Raw genomic sequence first — 18951 nt, forward strand, 5'->3', positions numbered from 1 at the left:
GTACAAGGTCATTCAGGTCAGAGACTGAGCTACTCTGGGCTATAAATTTTCATTAGTAGGAGGTTATTTGTCTATTATGGTTGCGTAATCCCCAATTCTGGGGGTCAAATACATCCATGCTCAAACCTCAAAACCAAACTATTTGCTTGCAAACTATTTGTTTGCCTACTGTACAACTTCCAACCATTTCTCTTCTTCGATCGGAAAAAAATGGAAGATATTTTGTTATCACTCGGACACGATCAAGCCACGGTTGATAATTTCAAACGAGAAGGGGTAAGGACACTATTTTGTTCTCTTGAATGTTGTAGTACAATTCTTCCTCCACGACAGCAATTGTATAGTTATAGCATATTCGTTGGAGTACTTGTACATTCATTGGAGTGTTTCTATATTCGTTAGTGCTTGTACATTCATTGGAGTGCTTGTACATTCGTTGGAGTGTTTCTATATTCGTTAGTGTTTGTACATTCATTGGAGTGTTTCTATATTCGTTGGAGTGTTTCTATATTCGTTAGTGCTTGTACATTCGTTGGAGTGTTTCTATATTCGTTAGTGCTTGTACATTCGTTGGAGTGTTTCTATATTCGTTGGAGTGTTTCTATATTCGTTAGTGCTTGTACATTCGTTGGAGTGTTTCTATATTCGTTAGTGCTTGTACATTCGTTGGAGTGTTTCTATATTCGTTGGAGTGTTTCAATATTCATTGGAGTGCTTGTACATTCATTGGAGTGCCTGTGTATTCGTTGGTACTGTTTGTATAATCGTTGAAGTGTTCAAGGTTGCCCTTTTGGCGTTCCATAATACAGTAGTGTGTCACCAGAAAACAAGTAAATGTAAAGTCTTTTAAGTCAATTGGTATAAAGACAATTCAGCCTTCTAAGTCAATAATCCTTGGACACAACTCTCCTTGAATCCCTTCATCATTGCTACCTAAGTAATAATACTTCCTGTAACCCTGACTTGCATATAATTCAACACATAAAAAACCCAGAGAAGAATTTAAACAAAACATTATAGGCAGTGTTTTCCCATCATTTTCGCGCATACAATACAAACTAACAGTTAGCAGGCTGCGGCGCTAAACACTACATCAAAACTGTGTCGAGATTTCAGGATGTTGAGTATTATAGATGACAAGCTTGAAAAAATTATGATAACAATGTGTGGGAACATTCTACCGAATATTCAATTTTGTAGAAAAACTTTAAAAAAAAATTATTATATTATTTTCCAGTGAATCAACAAATTTATCACTAAGAAGTGATAATTTTTCATACCAAAATTAATAATATTTCAATTTCAAATAATCATGTGGTATAGCAGTGAATTAAGTATGAGTATTAGTAGTTACACAATTAAGGATGATGGGCTGCTTAATAAAGTTTTGTCGTAAGTTTAGCCTTACCTGATCCAGCCACAAAGAGAAGGTCACCGGTAAACACGTGTCCAGGACATTGATAGGGATTACCATCAAGAACGTAAACAGCATGGCCTACAAATGGGATACAATTATGGATAAATAATTATTACACAAATTTAATTTAATAAAGGTAAAAGTAGGAGAATAACCCATAACTCGCAGTATCATTGTGCTGAATTGTGTATATAAATAATTATATTTATAATATATTAATAAATATATAATTATATTATTTATAATTTTAATTTGATATAAGTAATAATTACCTACATTGATGTAATTATTGTTTATATAAATATGTTTATAAAACCATATATTGAGTGGTAATTATTATTTTAAAATACCGTAATAGTATCATTATCAATATTTTAATGATATAATATCAGCATTATTATTGCTATCAAAATGATTAAGATTATCATATCAGTACTATTAACAAAATATTACACTAAATAGTGTTTTAAGGATAAGGTTACTGAATGTTAATTTTCAAAATGAAAAACCTCATGGGGATATGTAGTAACAGAGGTGTGTTACATTGGCATTAAATATTTGCAGGTTTTATTGTTAGCTAAAGCACTTACCAACAGTGTGACCGGGGGTAAACCTTGCAGTGAACTGTAAACTACCAACAGAGAATTTATCCCCATCAACCAGATTGCTGATTAGAAAAAAAAAAACATCAGGTTAAGTGGTTTGGCTGACAACTGTACCATTTTTTTTTTGGGTTACTTAATATTGCATAATATTTTAATCTGTATCTTTTTGGAGGATGGAAGATTACATGCAAATGTCTTTAAGCTGATGAATTTACCAGATTTTATTAGAAGCAGTATGTTTTTAATATTTTTACAATTGAATTAGATTTATTCGGAGTGAATACCAAGCATAACCAACAAAAGTCTGAAGATTATTTCCTGTGGGGTCGTCCTAGTGGTGATTGTGTGCAGTATACTGGGAGATAATCCCCTACTCTTTTCAGAAGAGTACAGTACTGTGTTCTTTTATGAACATAGGGAATATTGCAGGCAGGTCCAATGCATAAACATCTACTGTATTCAGTGGATCAAAGTTAAATGGACAAAGGATCTCCACGGTTCAGCACACAAATAGTGGCTACCATCACTGAGTATAAAATTTTTATGAAAATGCCATTAGTTGTAGGGGGATTTTTTTTTGGCCAGAGAACTTCATCGAATCTTTAACTCTTGAATCAGCCACAGCTTCTAGAACCAACATACTAGAAATTTCGGGTTTCAGGCTTTTTTATGGATTGGCACAATCTCCTAAACTCATACGAATAAGAAAAAATCTCCCGGAAACTAAACCATCTCCCACAAATTCATGATTTTTACATGTAATGACTACAATCTGTCGCCCCAGACCTGAAGTCAGGTGGCCATGGGTGCAGCAAAATAGAATTTGCTGTGTTAAAGAAAAAAACCTGTTCCAGAATTGGCTTCTCCTAACTTGGGACCCCTAAAAGTTTATTATTAATAGGTGACAAAAATGAGGCTAGTTTTGTTGTTGTCGCAATTATAATTCAGACATAATATTATACACCTTGAACATGACAGAAAGAACTAGGTTGAAGAGAAACAGGTTGAATATTACTACTGGTACTTACTTAGTCAGACCGGGAACGCCATCAACACTGCTCCCGTAAACTAGTAAATCATTGATTTTGCTTTTTAATTCCGAGTTTCCTCCAGAATGGTCCCTATTGAGAAAAAAAGTCAATTACTTTGTCTTATAGAGATCATGTATAATACCCTTGGGGCAGATTGATCATCCTGTACATGTATTATAAATAATAATTGGGAGGAGAGGGGTTACTTGGTGACTAGAAATTTCAATAAGGGGTGTCAATTGGTGGTACTAGTCTATCAGACATATCCCTTGGGGACGAGTCAAGGACATCCACTGTCTGATGAGGATTATTACATAGCTATAAAGGGGTAATTCGAATGGATTGCCTTTCCGTGCTACCATTGTAATGTAATCACTAAAAGTAAGTTAAGAATCATAACAAAAAGAATGTGGATTTTGCATAACAAAATGTCACTAACGATGATTAAGAACAATAGATGCATAAAAATATAAGGACTTCATACTAGGCCTACAGTAGGTTTAATGAGATTAATGATAGCCCTTGGTCCAATTAAACAGAGAGGTAAACCACTTAAGGGTTCATAATATAGTACCTTAAATTCTTCACAAATGAAGACTACCGGTACAATAAAATTATTTATAATTTTTATTTTTATTTCATTTCAATTTACCGTATATACAGTAGTGTATATATGAAAAGCTGCGCAAAGCGCATTTTTCCCTGGTCACTGGATAGAGATTCAACCATGCAGGCAACTTCCTCTACTTCTTAGGGTATATTTCTAGCACTACCAATACCAATGTCATTCTAAATCATTCACATTCTACCCATTTAAATTCCTGGGTGAAGAGAGGCAAATGCAGATATAGTGTCTTGCCCAAGGACACAAGCAGTGTGATACACATCGGTCCTGAACTCACAATATTCAAGGGCGGATTTCGGGGAGAGGGGGTGCGGATTGGCTCCCTTTTGGAAAGCCAAAAAAAAAAGGGGGAAAAAAGCCTTTTTTTAGTTTTTTAGGTGCCTCTAGAAAACAAATATTTTGTGAGGGAATACCCCCAGGGTAGTGTTATCTCGATCGCCACCCCCTCCCTTTCAGACATCTCTGGATCCACCCCTGACATTGAAAATCCAAAGCATTAACCGCTGCACCACACAAACTTATTATTTTCATATATTCATAAATTCAATTAGTCAATGTGATAATTTTAATCTTCCTTAAAAGGTCTTGGTACAAAATATTTCCTATTAATATTTGTGGCAAAGACAAGCCAAACCAGTCACTCGTCGCAAATTGTGTTTCAGAGAAAATAGCAAAAACATGCTAGAATGTACAATTTTTAAAAATCTATTTTATTTCACTAAACTAAGGTTCATGTATCTATACATCATGCCATGCTGTTATTTTTCCCAATTTCAATGTTAAAACAACACTTTTTAATGATTTTATAATAGTTTCTGCATGAGAAATGCCAGAAATCATAAACTTTGAAGGCTGATTTCTCATATATTGTTCTTTAATCAGCTTTATGCTTAAATGCTTGTAACTTCATAAGGAAATGTCGGATTTGAATGATTTTTTTACTATTTTATAGCTCTTATTTTACCCTTTAACCCTGTATTAATAACGCAAAATCGATTTTTGCGACGAGTGACTGGTTTAGCTTGTCTTTGCCACATTTGTAAAAAGTGGAAAAGGTCCACATTTTAAGACAAATGAAATACTCAATATACATTTTTCTGTTATAGACATTAAAATTTATGGGCCGGCATATATGGTCCATATTCATACATCCTCCCATTCCCACCCTGAAATCTTGGAAATAGCCCTGAAAGTTTTCCCAGATACTGTATGACAGTATTTTGACAGAGACTAGTTTTTATAGCAAACTCAAACTTACATTCAGTCATGAAGTTTATGGAAGCATATTCATGAGATAATTTAGTTATACGACTTATTTTTATATCAAGAACACAAGTAAACATCTGTTTTTTTACTAAAAACCATCTTCACTTTTCATTCATTTTGTAAATGCCTTGTTTCGTTGTATATGCCACAGCTGTTGTAGATTAAATTTTATCTACATACTGTATCACATTTAACAGTGTAGTTTGAAATCGTTCTGAATTTATTATCTGAACTTTATACATGATACTTCTAAGAATAGAACAATAGAGACACGTGTTGCGAGTAGACTAAACAAAACAACTGAAAGAAACACCAATTATAAAGCGATATAATATTTACTTTCAACAATAATTTCTTGTATGATATCAGTATCTATCGTCTACAGACAAAGAAATAAGCTATGGTTATTTTTGCTTCATGGTCAAATCTTCTGCAGCAATAATTGTTATGCTAATTTTCATTATTACTAATAGATGCTCTGTGAATATTGAAGCAACAAAGATAAACTTATTGTGAAAAATAAAAAGTAGAGAGAAAAAAAAAAACATGGGCTGTCTTGAGAAAGAATAAACTGAACTGAATAAAGTGAAACAAACTAAGTTGTTAAGCTATTTCCATGGTTGCAGGCAAAACAAAATATTAAAATAATGATACAACTTCAGGCAAGACTTTGTATGCCTTGTTTAGCGAACATGCCGACTGCAAATATTGATGATTTCGAATAAAAATAAAATTTTATTTTTGGCCAATTAGTGCAAGCGCTGCCAACGAAAAGTGGAAATTACAGAAAAAAATAAAAGTTTTTATTATGCCCTCCGCCGCCTTGAAATCTCCAAAGATAAGATATTTATATTTCTTCCTAATTATATCAATTTGAATCATTTAACCATCCTATTTTACATTCACCAATAAATTGTATTTTTATTTTCTCCTCTGTCTAGATGTTTTTTGGTAAAACTATTTGCTAAATAAGTAAACAAAATTTTATTTTATATTTTATTCTGCCCTCCTCCGATGATCTTTAAAAAAATAAGTATGCAAAACAAAGAATAAAAAAAAGTCTCGCCTAATGATCATTAAAAAAATATCTATGGTAGTATCACACTAAAGGCAGACCACAGTATTAACAGACAACTTGATACATTTATCAGAATATCCAGGCTCTCAAAATTAAAGAGGAAGTTCTCACCTCTTTGGAATCAATTGAAACATAATTCTTTGAAAACACAACAAAGATCCTTATTTTATTACCTCTTAATATGATCACAGTTCAAAAATTCACATGTACACATTACTGTATTTGACACACATTTCACATATACCTTTTCATTACATATTAATATATTGATTAGGGGCGTGACTACAGATGATATGGGCTAAAGCCCAATATATCAAGTGGTCATCTGTAAACTCCTAGCCAACAACAATACGATAAAATATATAAAAATAATATATAAAATATAAAGAAGAAAAAGATAAAATTTAAACATTCATAATATCAATAAAATATTTAAAAAGAGAAGTTTTAAAAGAAATAAGGAAATGATAGGTTAATCCTCTCTTGAGGCTTTGATTTAACAATTGCCAAAGACGATGATATAGTTAACAAGAACAATGAAATGAAAATGCAGCAATAGAAACAGGTTCACATCCTGTAAGATTGTAGGATTTTTTTCTCATGACTAAACCTCAATCCCACACAAGTTTTATATGCCAATACATGTGATTTGTCCATGTGTGATATGCCATCATCATGCCCATATATGGATGGGTAAATCACATTTGTAAAAGAATATAATGTTATACTGGTGTGTACTGAAAATAAAAGAAATAAAGTTGGTATGAACATTGAAAATGATTACAATGAGGATAATCATAACAACAACATTAATGATGAAAAAAATAACGCTAATGGTGATACTCCTTTTTAATACTGTACTACTCATATACTAGCCTGAGAATAAAATAATCATTTAAAAAAAATAAAATAAGAAAAAGGCTCTGTAAATACGGATCTTGAGTTTATAATATTCTGTAAACACTATGATTTTACCCATGCATGCTGACTCATCTCCATCGACCACAAAGTATAACTCTCTATAAACTTAAAGTCTTTTAAAGTGGCATTGTCACTGTACATCCAGTTATCAGTACATACCAACAGTGGCATATCTTAATATATATCAGGGTACACTCTGAAGCACAGCCAATCCATGTTAGATGCCTATGGATGTTTACATTTCAACACAGGATGCAGGCTAATTACATGATCACATGATTATATAGTATTGCATGGGACTGCTTCTTTAATGTTCTACGTAAGCAATGTAGGCACATCCTGATTGAAATTGTTGATATTTACATCGTATGGAATTAATTTTGGGATTAGTGGATATAGCTAAGATGAATACTTTAGGATGTAGCTAACAAATGAATGAATGCACAAAGATAATAAACTGTATACACAAAAAAATGCAAAGGAGTTGAGAATAACTGAATTATTGTACTGAACTGAAACATTTGTGCAGTGAGATTTTCATGTTTGTCACAAAGAGTGTGGTTTACGTTGCTAGTTGCTTGCAATGGAGTCGTCCCTATTCGATGAGCTGCCCACTGGAATGAAGGCTCTGGTGGTATTTGAAAGTCTTGCAATAAGTTTGACAGCAATCATCGGTTGCATCGGCAATGCCTTAACAATACTTGTAGTACTGAGAACTCCAAATTTACGAAAAGGTTATAACTACTTCCTGGTAAACTTGGCCATCGCAGATCTTCTGGTCAATGTATTAAACGATCCGTTTGCTGCGTTCTCCATCTCTTACCGAGAATGGCCGTTACATGAGAACATCTGCATGTTTCTTGGTCTCATAACAATTTTAAGTTGTACTGTGTCTGTTGGAAGTTTAGTTGCCATAGCAATAAATCGCTACATAGTGATTGTAAGATGGAATACATCTCTTTCGTTAGTTTTTACTGCAAGACGTTCAGTTATTTGGTGTGCTGTCATCTGGCTATTGGCCATTCTGACTATAATTCCACCGCTTCTGGGTTTCGGTTCTTTTGGTTTCAACAAAGCAATGGTAGCATGTGTTCTCAAGCATGATCGTGAAGGCAGACGCTACATGCTTCTTTTTCTCGTCTTCTACTTTATTTTCGCCTCAATCATCATCTGCTTTTGCTACATCAGAATCTACTTGTACGTGTACAAATGTCGTCAGAGGTTGAAGGTCAACATGCAAAATACAGACACGCATCGAAATACCGAAATTAGAGTTATCAAGAACCTTTTAGTTGTTTACGTAATTATTGCGGCGTGCTGGGGACCTCTTTTAATCCTGACCATAGCAGACAGAAATATAAACGCACCATATATACTCTGGCAATTGGCGGGTTTTATGGCGATCCTGAATTCCAGTATTAATCCGATCCTATATGCCTGGAGGAACAAGGATTTTCGTACCGCATACAGACACTATTTGTTCACATTGCAACGACCAAATGACAATGCTGTAAATTTTTAGTTCAAAATGTTTAAGTCATATAAAAAGCATCAGTAAGTCCACTTCTGAAAGAATTACAGTGAAAACCTAAAGGTTTGAAGTTAAATATATAAGTTTTTTAAAGTGCTATTTGCTATTTTTATATTTTTACATCATATCTAACAGCATTACAGTATTTTAAAATTTTTATTATTTAAGCTACTGTCAATGGTGATCTAATAAACATGAAGTATAAAATGCGGCATACGAATTACTGTAACTTTGTATTAAGTTAATATGTTTATTAATTTTAACTATGATATTCACATTTTACATATTTTTTTAATAGAATTTTACTTCATATCAAGAGGTACCCACTTTTGTGTTGGGTCCTCAGCCCATGGTTTCCTCTTGGACATTTGTCTAATTTGCAATACCGGTACATAAGGAAATAAATATGTTCCAATTGAAAATTACAAAAAATACTTTCCTCATCAATTTAAACAGACGCATACATATAACCATTCCTATAATCATTTTATAACCACTAAAATTATCAAATGATTACTAATTACGACTTTTAAATCAGCAAAAAAAATTGTTTGTGCACATTGTACATAAGCTTGTTGCTTTAAACTATAGAAGAATAATAAAGTTGTATAGGCTTAGTCTTTTGTGCAGAAATGGCTGGTTACCATAGGCCTACAAATATGAAGGTTGTGTATTTGAAGGCATTGGTTTTTATTTTCAGTTAGTGATATACTTTTCTAGGTTTATGACAGCTCTGTCTAGACAAATAATTTTCTTTGACTTGACTTCTATGCCCATATATAATCATGATATGCCTATACATAAAAATTATAATATAATAATAACAATAATAAATAATAATAATAATAATAATAGTAATTGTAGACTTATATACGATAATGCATTACAATAAGCACTCCACTTTATCATCACCACCTGATTGGAATAAATGGATTTTTTAAACACAAAAAAAACAGCTTCCCGTGGGAATATTTCATAACGTTGCAGCAGCTAATTGGCAAATTTTGGCATTTAACACTATTAGGTACCCAATTATCCTCATGGGTGGTGAGAAGCAATGCACATAAATTGCCTTGCTCAAGGACATAAAGTAAAATGTACAGCATCTTGCGTAGACCCAAAAAACAACTTTAATTATTCCCACAGTTACTTTATGATCAAGAGGTTTTTTATTTTAAACAGTTAGTAAATAGATTTAGAATATTGAGATTGAATTATCATGCACAAGGCTTCCACCAACAATGCTCTGCAATACATTGCTTAACTGTTGAGTTTTGCATCCTGCAACATGCTCAGTATTCTTGGAGATATACACATCTACAGTGATTTCGTTCCTCTTTTTGAAACTTCTTCACTGATGTGTCTGCTTTTTTTATTTATCCTGTTTTGTGTTTTAATTCTTATTTTTAAATTTTATCTTGTTATACCATTTAAAAAATATGAACCATAATCATCTAATATCTACAAAATACTTTCATAAAACAATTAATACTATAGATATTCAATAATAGATCTCTAGTTTAGATTAAAAGTTTTGTGTCATAGTAGTTAGTTATGAGGACTGTGGTGAGTCTGAGAAGGAGTGTAGGGGCAGAAGCTGCATAAAAAGTCTAGATATAAAACAGCAAAAATATAAATATGTTTTGCATAGCACACAAATAATAATAATAATAATAATAATAATAATAATAATAATAATAATACTGTAATAATAATACTGTAATAATAATAATAATAATAATAATAATAATAATAATAATAATACTGTAATAATAATAATAATAATAATAATAATCAACAAATCAACCTCAAGTGAAAATATTCGAAAAAATAACAAGCAATGGAAGCGGCATAACTGCCCTGTTTATACCACCAGCACAGTGGTGCTCCAGAATTCAGGCTTTGCCACATTATTCACAGGAGCTCAATAGATGCTGGTATCCTAGTACTAGCCTTTCATAAACAGATTAAGTAACTTATATACAAATCAAACCATATAGACCTAATTTAACAATTAAAGACTTTAATTATTAATATTTTAATAGAATTTTCAGTGATAAGGGTGAATGGATTTCCTTGTGTATTATACACTTTCAGATTCTATCAATTGATTGATCAATCAAACAACCAATCAATTATGGTAATTATTCAACAAAAGCTTAATGAATAAATAATGATGTAATCTTATATAGCTGAATATAATCTTATGAAAATGCTACATAAACATTCTTAAAATGTGCTGCCCACCTGAAAAAATGGAGTAACTTTGATTAAATGTTTATTTTCATACTTTGTAATAATCCTTATCCTGTAAAAAAAAATATATATAAATAATAAAAGTGTTCAAGAAAAAACATAAGATGTTAATCATATCAAGCATAGCCCTTCAATAAAAAATTTATTTTCAGTTGATGAATAACAAAAAGTGTCTCTTGATACAACTTTTTATGCTCCTACCCGAGCACTGATATTATTTATTTATTTACATTGTGTTTATGGTGCTACGCAGTAAACCTAAATTAAAATATCAGACTCGTAAACTTTTTGAACAGTTTACTACTGTAGTAGTAGTTTACAATAAATATTTTATTATTAAAGAAACACTTCTGAGTTAAACTTGGCCTATAGGAAACCCCTCTTTACATGAACCTGGTTACGGGCTTGAATATATATTGCTTTTATACAACCTAAAAATCATTATGTAATGATTGTTAGGTTAGGAGTCAAAATTTGATAAACGTAAGCTATTTTTTACCCTTTTCATCCATTTGTAAATAAATTGTGAATTGAATTGAATGAATATTCTACAAAATTGTTTTTTGTAAACAACCTATTTAAGAAACCACTTTTGGTTTATTTTCATTCGGTAATTAAATTATATTAACTGTTTGTTTATTATCTGCAAAGAAACAATAAGCATAATGTACGCTGTAATATATACACACATAAATACTTTACATGTATGAATAACCTTGTACCAATTTCTGTAATACTATTATATTACAACATAGGACCAATAAAAATATAACATGCAGAGATCGTGTATTTCTAATGACCTTGCTAATTATCCGGATATTTAACTTCTAAATAAGATTAATAAAAAAGACAATAAACAAAAACAATGAAAAAACATAATGGTTTTAAAACACCAATCCGCTCCACTTCACCTTGGCAGTATAGTCAGTGAAAACAGATGACGCACTAAGGAAATCGTAAATCCTTTGTATTGACCAATTGAAGTCGCTGATATCAGAAGCACGCCTCGAAAACTGTCGAAAAGCACATCTGCTAGAGCATTCAAGGTGCCCCTCTTTATAAGTACAAACTAGGCTATGAAACCAACATAATACAGAACACACATTGCTGCATGCAGACAGGGATCTGTGTTGCACCACAGCTAGCACTCACTGTGAATGATTAATATTGAAGAAAAATATATTACACTGGAAACTTCATTAAGAAACTGGATATGACCTGAAAAATGTGAGTTGTTACTTATTACTATTATTATTTTATTCATAAAAAACAAAGATATAGTATTTAAAAGTACTAAAAAAAATTAGAAAAAAAAATAAACATTAGAATTTACTACTCAGAATAAATATATATTTTACTATTTCTTTTAAAATTATAAATCTAAAATTTGCAATTTTCACTCTTTATTATCTGGTTTCTTGTTTTATTTTCCTATGTGGGCCTCTTACACATAAGCTTTTCTGTAATGGTCACTGACTTAAAACATTTTGGAGATAAAAAATTAAATAAAAGGATAATTTAATACAGAGAAATAAAGACTATATAGGTCCAAATTAACTTTATATTATCACTTCAAGTCGTAATGGAATTAGTTTCTAGGACTTCACTGCACATACTGTATTTATTATTTTTCTAATGCACAGAAATTTTCACAAGAAACCATTAAAATGGCTTTATGAGAATTATAGGATACTATTATGAATGTTTATATAAACTAAACAAATCGCTGTTAAAAAACTAAATTTTAAAACAAAAGTATTATTTGTTTTTAAGAGATAATATATTAAAACATGGTTCCCCTATTAAAATTAATATTATATTAAGTTTTATTTTATTTTCATATCAACTGTCAGAGATAAACCTTCTATGATGATATGACAATAACTATAATATTACTCTACATTGATATAAATAATAAACACAAACAATATTTACATCTTTAAATGAATAAATGTAATATTTAAATTCTAAAATTTAAATTTTGTATTATATATATACTGTCTCTTATACACATCTAGATGTGTATAAGAGACAGGTTATATACACAACCAGCATATTATGAAATGCGGATCGTAATGTTTTAAAGCATCGAAAAAGGCATTTAGGATTTTTATAACCTATGTTAATCATACATAATCATTAACTACAACATTTTATGTACTCCCTTAAGAAAATCTATGTCCATACACATAAGGCTAGCTCATACTAAGTTGGTAAAAATCCAAATATTAGATGCTTATAAAATATTACAAAACAGATCATTTCAAGAGATTCCTCAGTATTATTTTTCCAAAAAGAGTTTTTTTAACCAAATTATCTAATTATTCTCACTATTAATATAAATATATGGTAAAAATATGATGGCTGTATCAATAAATTGATTTGAATTATTTTTCAGAGAGGGCCAAATTTGACAGATCAACCATTTCCTTGGGATCAGGCAATCAAGGAGCATATACCTGTAATCAATTCTCTGGGGTTCAAGTCAGATATTCAAAGGACAGAATGGAGGCTCTTCAAAAGGTCGCCATCTCCCTTCATGTTGGAGGGATTGTTCTGATTGGTATAGTTGGAACAATAGCAAATCTACTGACAGTCATTGCCATCTGCAAGTACAAACACCTTAGGACACCTGGAAATTTTTTCTTGTTAAATCTGGCCATTGCTGATTTAATTGTCTGCACCGTGACAAACCCGTTCACCACCATTTCTTTAGTCAATCGCAGTTGGCCTTTATCGGACGGTCTCTGTTTCTTCCTTGGTGCCGCACTCACCCTAAGTTGCTCGGCCTCAACGACAAACCTAGTCGGAGTGGCGATCAATCGCTATATGAATATATTATGGCCGCAAAAATCTCAGGTGGTGTTCACGGTAAATAGAACATTGGTTTTCTGTCTTATCGGGTGGATAGTGTCCATCATCACGATTCTTCCGCCATTCCTAGGATTTGGGATGTTTGGATTTAACGATGTTATTCTGGCATGTAACATTTCCGGAAATGGAAACTGGCTTTACGCTTTGGTTATTCTTGGAACATATTTCACAATCTCAACTAGTATCATCATCTTCTGCTACACAAAAATATTCATGTTCATTCGACAGAGTCGCGTTCGTACGCAAAGCGACCTCGGCAGAAGTATCCAAGTGGCGCAGAGAAGAGTAAACAGGGAGATACGAGTTGCAAAGAATCTCTTGGTTGTTTATATTGCTTATTCTATATGTTGGGGTCCAGTGCTGATTCTTACTGCAGTTGACATCAACCAGACTGCACCGCCTCCTCTCTGGAGATTTGCCTCCTTTCTTGCTGTTCTGAACTCAACTCTGAACCCTTTCATTTACGCATGGAAGAACAGTAAATTCCGCAATGCCTACAGTGACCTTTTGCAGTGCAGAGGAAAAGCGGCAAAGCATTTTGATTCTTCCACATTACGCGAGCCTTCAAATTCTGCGAATATGACATTGGGCAGAGGATTCAATAGTATTCCAAATGTTAATGGTGAACTGAAAACACCAATTTCAACTACGGATGAATCCTAGAGGATTAATCCAAGAAAGAATTTTATCACAAAAACATTAAGAACTTATTTATCATAGTTCTGATAAAAATGTCATGCCAAATATATGTGTATAAAGGGATTTTGAAAATGCTCTTTTTTTATTCCATATTTTCTTATTGCTGCATCATATAAAACTTTAAACATAGTGGTGATTTCTATGTTTCAATGACATTTGGAAAAAATTGTAAATACATGAACACCTAAGCTTGCAAAATTATATTGCATTGTAATCTTGCTACAACAAGCTGGTATCCTGAGAATGAACTGCTAGAATTAGATGTTACAAGTATTTATATAGCAGCTTTTCCTTGCAGTTACAAAGTGATTGGACTAACTCATTCCTATAACTTTATAATACACTGTGCCCGTTTTGCTGCAATCGTTGTATATATCTACTCCACAGCAGTGGGGGACACCACAGTAACCCGCTACACTTCTAGAAGAATGCTCTCGGTTCTTCAAAGTGCACATGATTTAAGATTGAAGGTGCTTGAGCAACACCAAATAAAAGTTCTGGGTTACAATGGCTAAAGCTGGTTTCCCACTAGGCGAATTTAGCTACTTTTCATTATCATGCACTAGACTTTTACCGCTTTTTCGCTTGTGGTGTTACGCTCTAGAGGAGTTTACAGTTCAAACAATTTTCTACTTTTGGTAAAGTGAAATAATGCACAGCCAATCAGAGCTCTAGAAAAGACTGTATCGTGCCCATGGGCACAGAGTGAATAAAAAAAATATACCGTCACCATGGCATACCAACCTGTCTTAGTAATGCGGCTTCAATATTTGCGAAAAAATATGTATCACAAATACTTTCACTCATGTAGTAAAAAATAATGTGCAAAAAATCTTTGAGTCTCGCAAAAAAAATTCTCTAGTGGAAAACAGCCTCAAGTCCTGCATTAATCATTCTCAGAATGATGGACACGATATTATGCATTAAATATTATAGTGAAACCCAAATTGAAGGAATTATCATTGTATGTGCAGGGAAAGGAAGGGGGTGAATATGGTCGTCTATCAATTGTGTATTTGTGTATGTAGAGAAGGGCAGAATACAAATCCAATGTTTCATTGTTATTCTTTACAATATAAGTTAACTGACAAATTCCAATTTGAAATGAAGTACAGTATTTCTATTTTCTTTATTTATAACATTTGACAAAATAAAAAAGCAATAAAAAATAGATTGTATTTGTCTCAACTTATTTATAACTTTTAGTACATAAAATACTTGCAACCTATGGCAAGACTTTTTTTATAACTTGTTTTGTGAACTTATTTTGTTAAAGGTTTTCCGACAGCAAAAAAAAAAAATAAAAATAAAATTTTGTTTTTTTATTTAGCAAATAGTTTTACATCCAGACAGAGGAGAAAATAAAAATTTTTATTGCTGAATATAAACAGTGTAGTAATCCGATGGTTAAATTTATATAATTAGGAAGAAACATACATATCTTATTTTTTGGAAATTTCAAAGCAGCTGCGGGCATAATAAAAATAAAGAAAAACTTTTAAAGAAAAAAATTTTTATTTAAAATCATCATTATTGGCAGATGGTGGGTTTGTTATCAAGGTATAAAAAAAGTCCCACCTAAATTGCACACACTTTCCCAAATCTCCTGAGTCCATGAAGATGAATTTAGAACATGAAAAATTACACAGAATTATAAAACAGTAACTTTAATACCAACCATTATCAATTGAATTTGTTAATATTTACCTAATTTAACAAAAATCTGTATTACATCCTCCAGAGGGCAGTATTGATGTTGATTTTACTGGCTCTACACTTTTAATAGGCATATTATTATGCTTTTCAGCATTTATGGCAGAAATTATCCAAAATATTATTTTTATTTAAGATTGAATAATCAGACAAAATGGAAGATTGGTGGACTTATAAGTCAGGGGCGGATTTAGGGGGGGGGCGGCCCGGCCCCGGGCCCCCCTTTTGGGAGGTAAAAAAAGGGGAAAAAAGGAAAAAAAGAAAGAAAAAGTAAAAAATGATAGCCCACAACGCCTCAAATGTTATTTTCGGGCGTCTAGAACACAAAAATTTTGCGGGGGCATGCCCCCGGACCCCCTGGGACATTGTTGTCTCGATCGGCCCAAATTTCGGCCCCCCTTTCGGCCCCCCTTTTAGACATCTCTGGATCCGCCCCTGTAAGCAGTAATGGATCGCCCCAGATGGAGGACAATAATGAGACGACCCAACACCCCATGAGGTGACAAACAGGATGACGATGATGAAGATTGAATAATACCCTAATGATAAAGAATATAATACGGAACTAAGCAATTAAATAATAGATATTCCAATTTGTTTTATATCTAGCAAAATCAGACCTAACAGATATTTTTTTTTCTGAGCGATTAACATTTCACCGGCGAAGTCAGTCCTAGAATTAAAGAAAAGTGCATTTAAGTAAAAATTTTAAAAATATACAAAATTTCTGATCAATCCTATTTCTCAATTTATCACTCTTCGTAGGAAATATTGTTGTATTGTTTCTGAATGAATTACTTTAAGACTCAAATGATAATCACTTGGGTAAATTTTTCCATAAGTTTGCACAATTATAATAATAAAGATCAATGTTCACATCTAATTCATCCTTAGAGGTCTCTGAGATCTAGTTCAGAGTCTCTACTTGCTCATTCTATTAGCGCCTCAACAAAGCATTATGGCAATCGTTCTTTTTCTTGGGCTTCTGTCTTCCTGTGGAATGCTTTGCCTATTACAATCCGACAGGCAACCTCCATTGTTGATTTTAAGGCAGCTTTAAAAACTCACCTTTTTAACATGTACTTTTCTTAAATTTCTCCTAGCATTTTTATTTTTTATTGTTAAGCGTATTGAGGCTTTAGCATAATGCGCTATATAAGCCAAAATTATTATTATTATTATGATGTTTCAATAATGCAGTAGACATGAACAGTATCAGCTATAGTGCCCTCTAGGAGCATGGAATTTTTAGCTGGCAGTAGGCCTATACTGTATGATTCAATATAGTTTTTAAAAGTTAGCTCTGCTTACAGTAAAAACTGACCGCTCACAATATATTTTACCATTGAGCATTAAAACAGGATGAAACTGGTACATGAGGCATATGCAGTACACAGGAAAACGAATAGGTCAATGGATTAAGTAGGTATATTTATTTTGTTCTACTATAATTTGATATTCATTATTTTTTTTAGTAGAATATTTTCAGTTACTGTAATGTGTTTTATATTTTTAGTGTAATTGTTACTTATCTATCTGCATTTTCTTGTGAGAGTGTTCCTCTGTTATAAAGGTGTGAACCAATGGATTAAGTATATATTTTGTTTTACTATAATTTGATATTCATTATTTCTTTTAGTACAATGATATTTTCAGTTACTGTAATATGTTTTATATTTTTAGTATAATTGTTAATTATGTATCTGCATTTTCTTGCGAGAGTGTTCCTCTGTTATAAAGGTGTGAACCAATACATCTTATCTTATGTAAGAGCTGATTTGAAAAAAAGTTTGTGAGTTGTTGATGCTCCAGAGGGCACTAGAGCTGATAATTCCAATTACCAAAGAATTGTAATAACATTTATTGATAATCATCAAACCAATCATTTGAACTTAATTAAACAAAACTAAAACCAAATATTTGATAATAATTTTTTGGTACATTCGCATTTGTTTCGGTTTTTCTTCTCTGTTGTTAAGCGCTATATAAGTCTAGGATTATATTTATTATAATTCTACTGGTTGGTTGTATAACCACTTCTGGCAGAGGATTGACGATGCCTTGCTTTTCAACATTGTTGCAGATTTCTCAAGTTCGTAAAATGCATTTCCGTAACTATGTCTTCAGATTTCTGTAGTAAATGAAAAATTTCCGTAGCACCTAATAATTTACCTTGATATGGGTTGCTCAAAATTGCAGTAAGCTGGTGGAATTTCAAATACAGCATACAAAACAGGATGAAGATTTATGTGTCACTTTTCAAAAAGATCAGGCCTACTTTCACACCCTTTCAAAATGGGTCCAATCATCCTGAAAATGGGCCCAATTTTCCTGGGCCTGATTGTTAATGGTAGAATTCATCATCTATCATCATACTCAAAATAATCATACAATTTCCTATTTTCTATATTGTAATTTAAATTTATGTTGATTCTGTTTTTTATAAGTCTTTTGTTGTTTTCTGATTCCCCTCATCGCATGGACAGCCACATTACCAGTAATTGATTTTACTTTTTGGGGTTACCGTCGGCCCCTGTGAAAAATCAGAGACCAACATTTTTTGTATCTTAATTGTTTTTCCGAATGCTTTATTTTTTTTATATTGTACACGGTGAAATGAAATAAAATACAGATTTTCTCAATATCTAATAACAAACAAACCCTAGTAAACTTTGTGGTAAAAGTGATTTAACTTGAAAAAATAATACATAAATAATTAATATTAAGATATATTTTAAGATAGTGACTATAAACGCACTTTTTAACTATAGGTACCACATACAATCTGTATATACAGGATTAAAGTAATCAACCAATTAATACATACATAATAACAGATTAACAGTGTGCAAGCCTTATACTCAAACTCTCATCAATCAGGGTAAAAAAAAAGTTCACATACATAATAACAGATTAAATTAACAGTGTGCAAGCC

General features: G+C 32.1%; 3 protein-coding genes across 3 annotated transcripts in view; 2 read left to right on the plus strand and 1 right to left on the minus strand.

Moving 5' to 3' along the window:
- LOC117124681 (probable hydrolase PNKD) overlaps positions 1-3841 on the minus strand; it is a 14952-nt gene extending 11111 nt beyond the window's left edge. Inside the window, exons 1-4 of the mRNA XM_033271012.1 lie at positions 3801-3841; positions 3051-3143; positions 2008-2084; positions 1409-1495 (exon numbers count right to left, since the gene is read on the minus strand). Of these exons, the coding sequence (XP_033126903.1) occupies positions 1409-1495; positions 2008-2084; positions 3051-3143; positions 3801-3841 (298 nt within the window). The remainder of the gene's footprint in view (positions 1-1408; positions 1496-2007; positions 2085-3050; positions 3144-3800) is intronic.
- A 2097-nt stretch (positions 3842-5938) lies between these two features.
- LOC117124682 (alpha-1A adrenergic receptor-like) lies at positions 5939-15474 on the plus strand. The gene is made up of 3 exons (XM_033271014.1): positions 5939-8464; positions 10529-10536; positions 13129-15474. Exons 1-3 carry the CDS (start codon positions 7527-7529, stop codon positions 14265-14267), a joined length of 2085 nt encoding a protein of 694 aa, XP_033126905.1. The 5' UTR covers positions 5939-7526; the 3' UTR covers positions 14268-15474.
- Positions 15475-17312: 1838 nt separating this feature from the next.
- LOC117124652 (melatonin receptor type 1C-like) overlaps positions 17313-18951 on the plus strand; it is a 23402-nt gene continuing 21763 nt past the window's right edge. Inside the window, exon 1 of the mRNA XM_033270958.1 lies at positions 17313-17438. The gene's annotated coding sequence lies outside the window, so the exon portion shown is untranslated. The remainder of the gene's footprint in view (positions 17439-18951) is intronic.

The sequence above is a fragment of the Anneissia japonica genome, unplaced genomic scaffold, assembly GCF_011630105.1.
Source record: "Anneissia japonica isolate Jap-2015-1 unplaced genomic scaffold, ASM1163010v1 scaffold284709_len978187_cov192, whole genome shotgun sequence".
In the NCBI taxonomy this organism is placed as follows: domain Eukaryota; kingdom Metazoa; phylum Echinodermata; class Crinoidea; order Comatulida; family Comatulidae; genus Anneissia; species Anneissia japonica.

Excerpts from the sequence above, each read along its gene's own strand:
- LOC117124682 (XM_033271014.1), top strand. The coding sequence starts at position 7,527 with ATGGAGTCGTCCCTATTCGATGAGCTGCCCACTGGAATGAAGGCTCTG.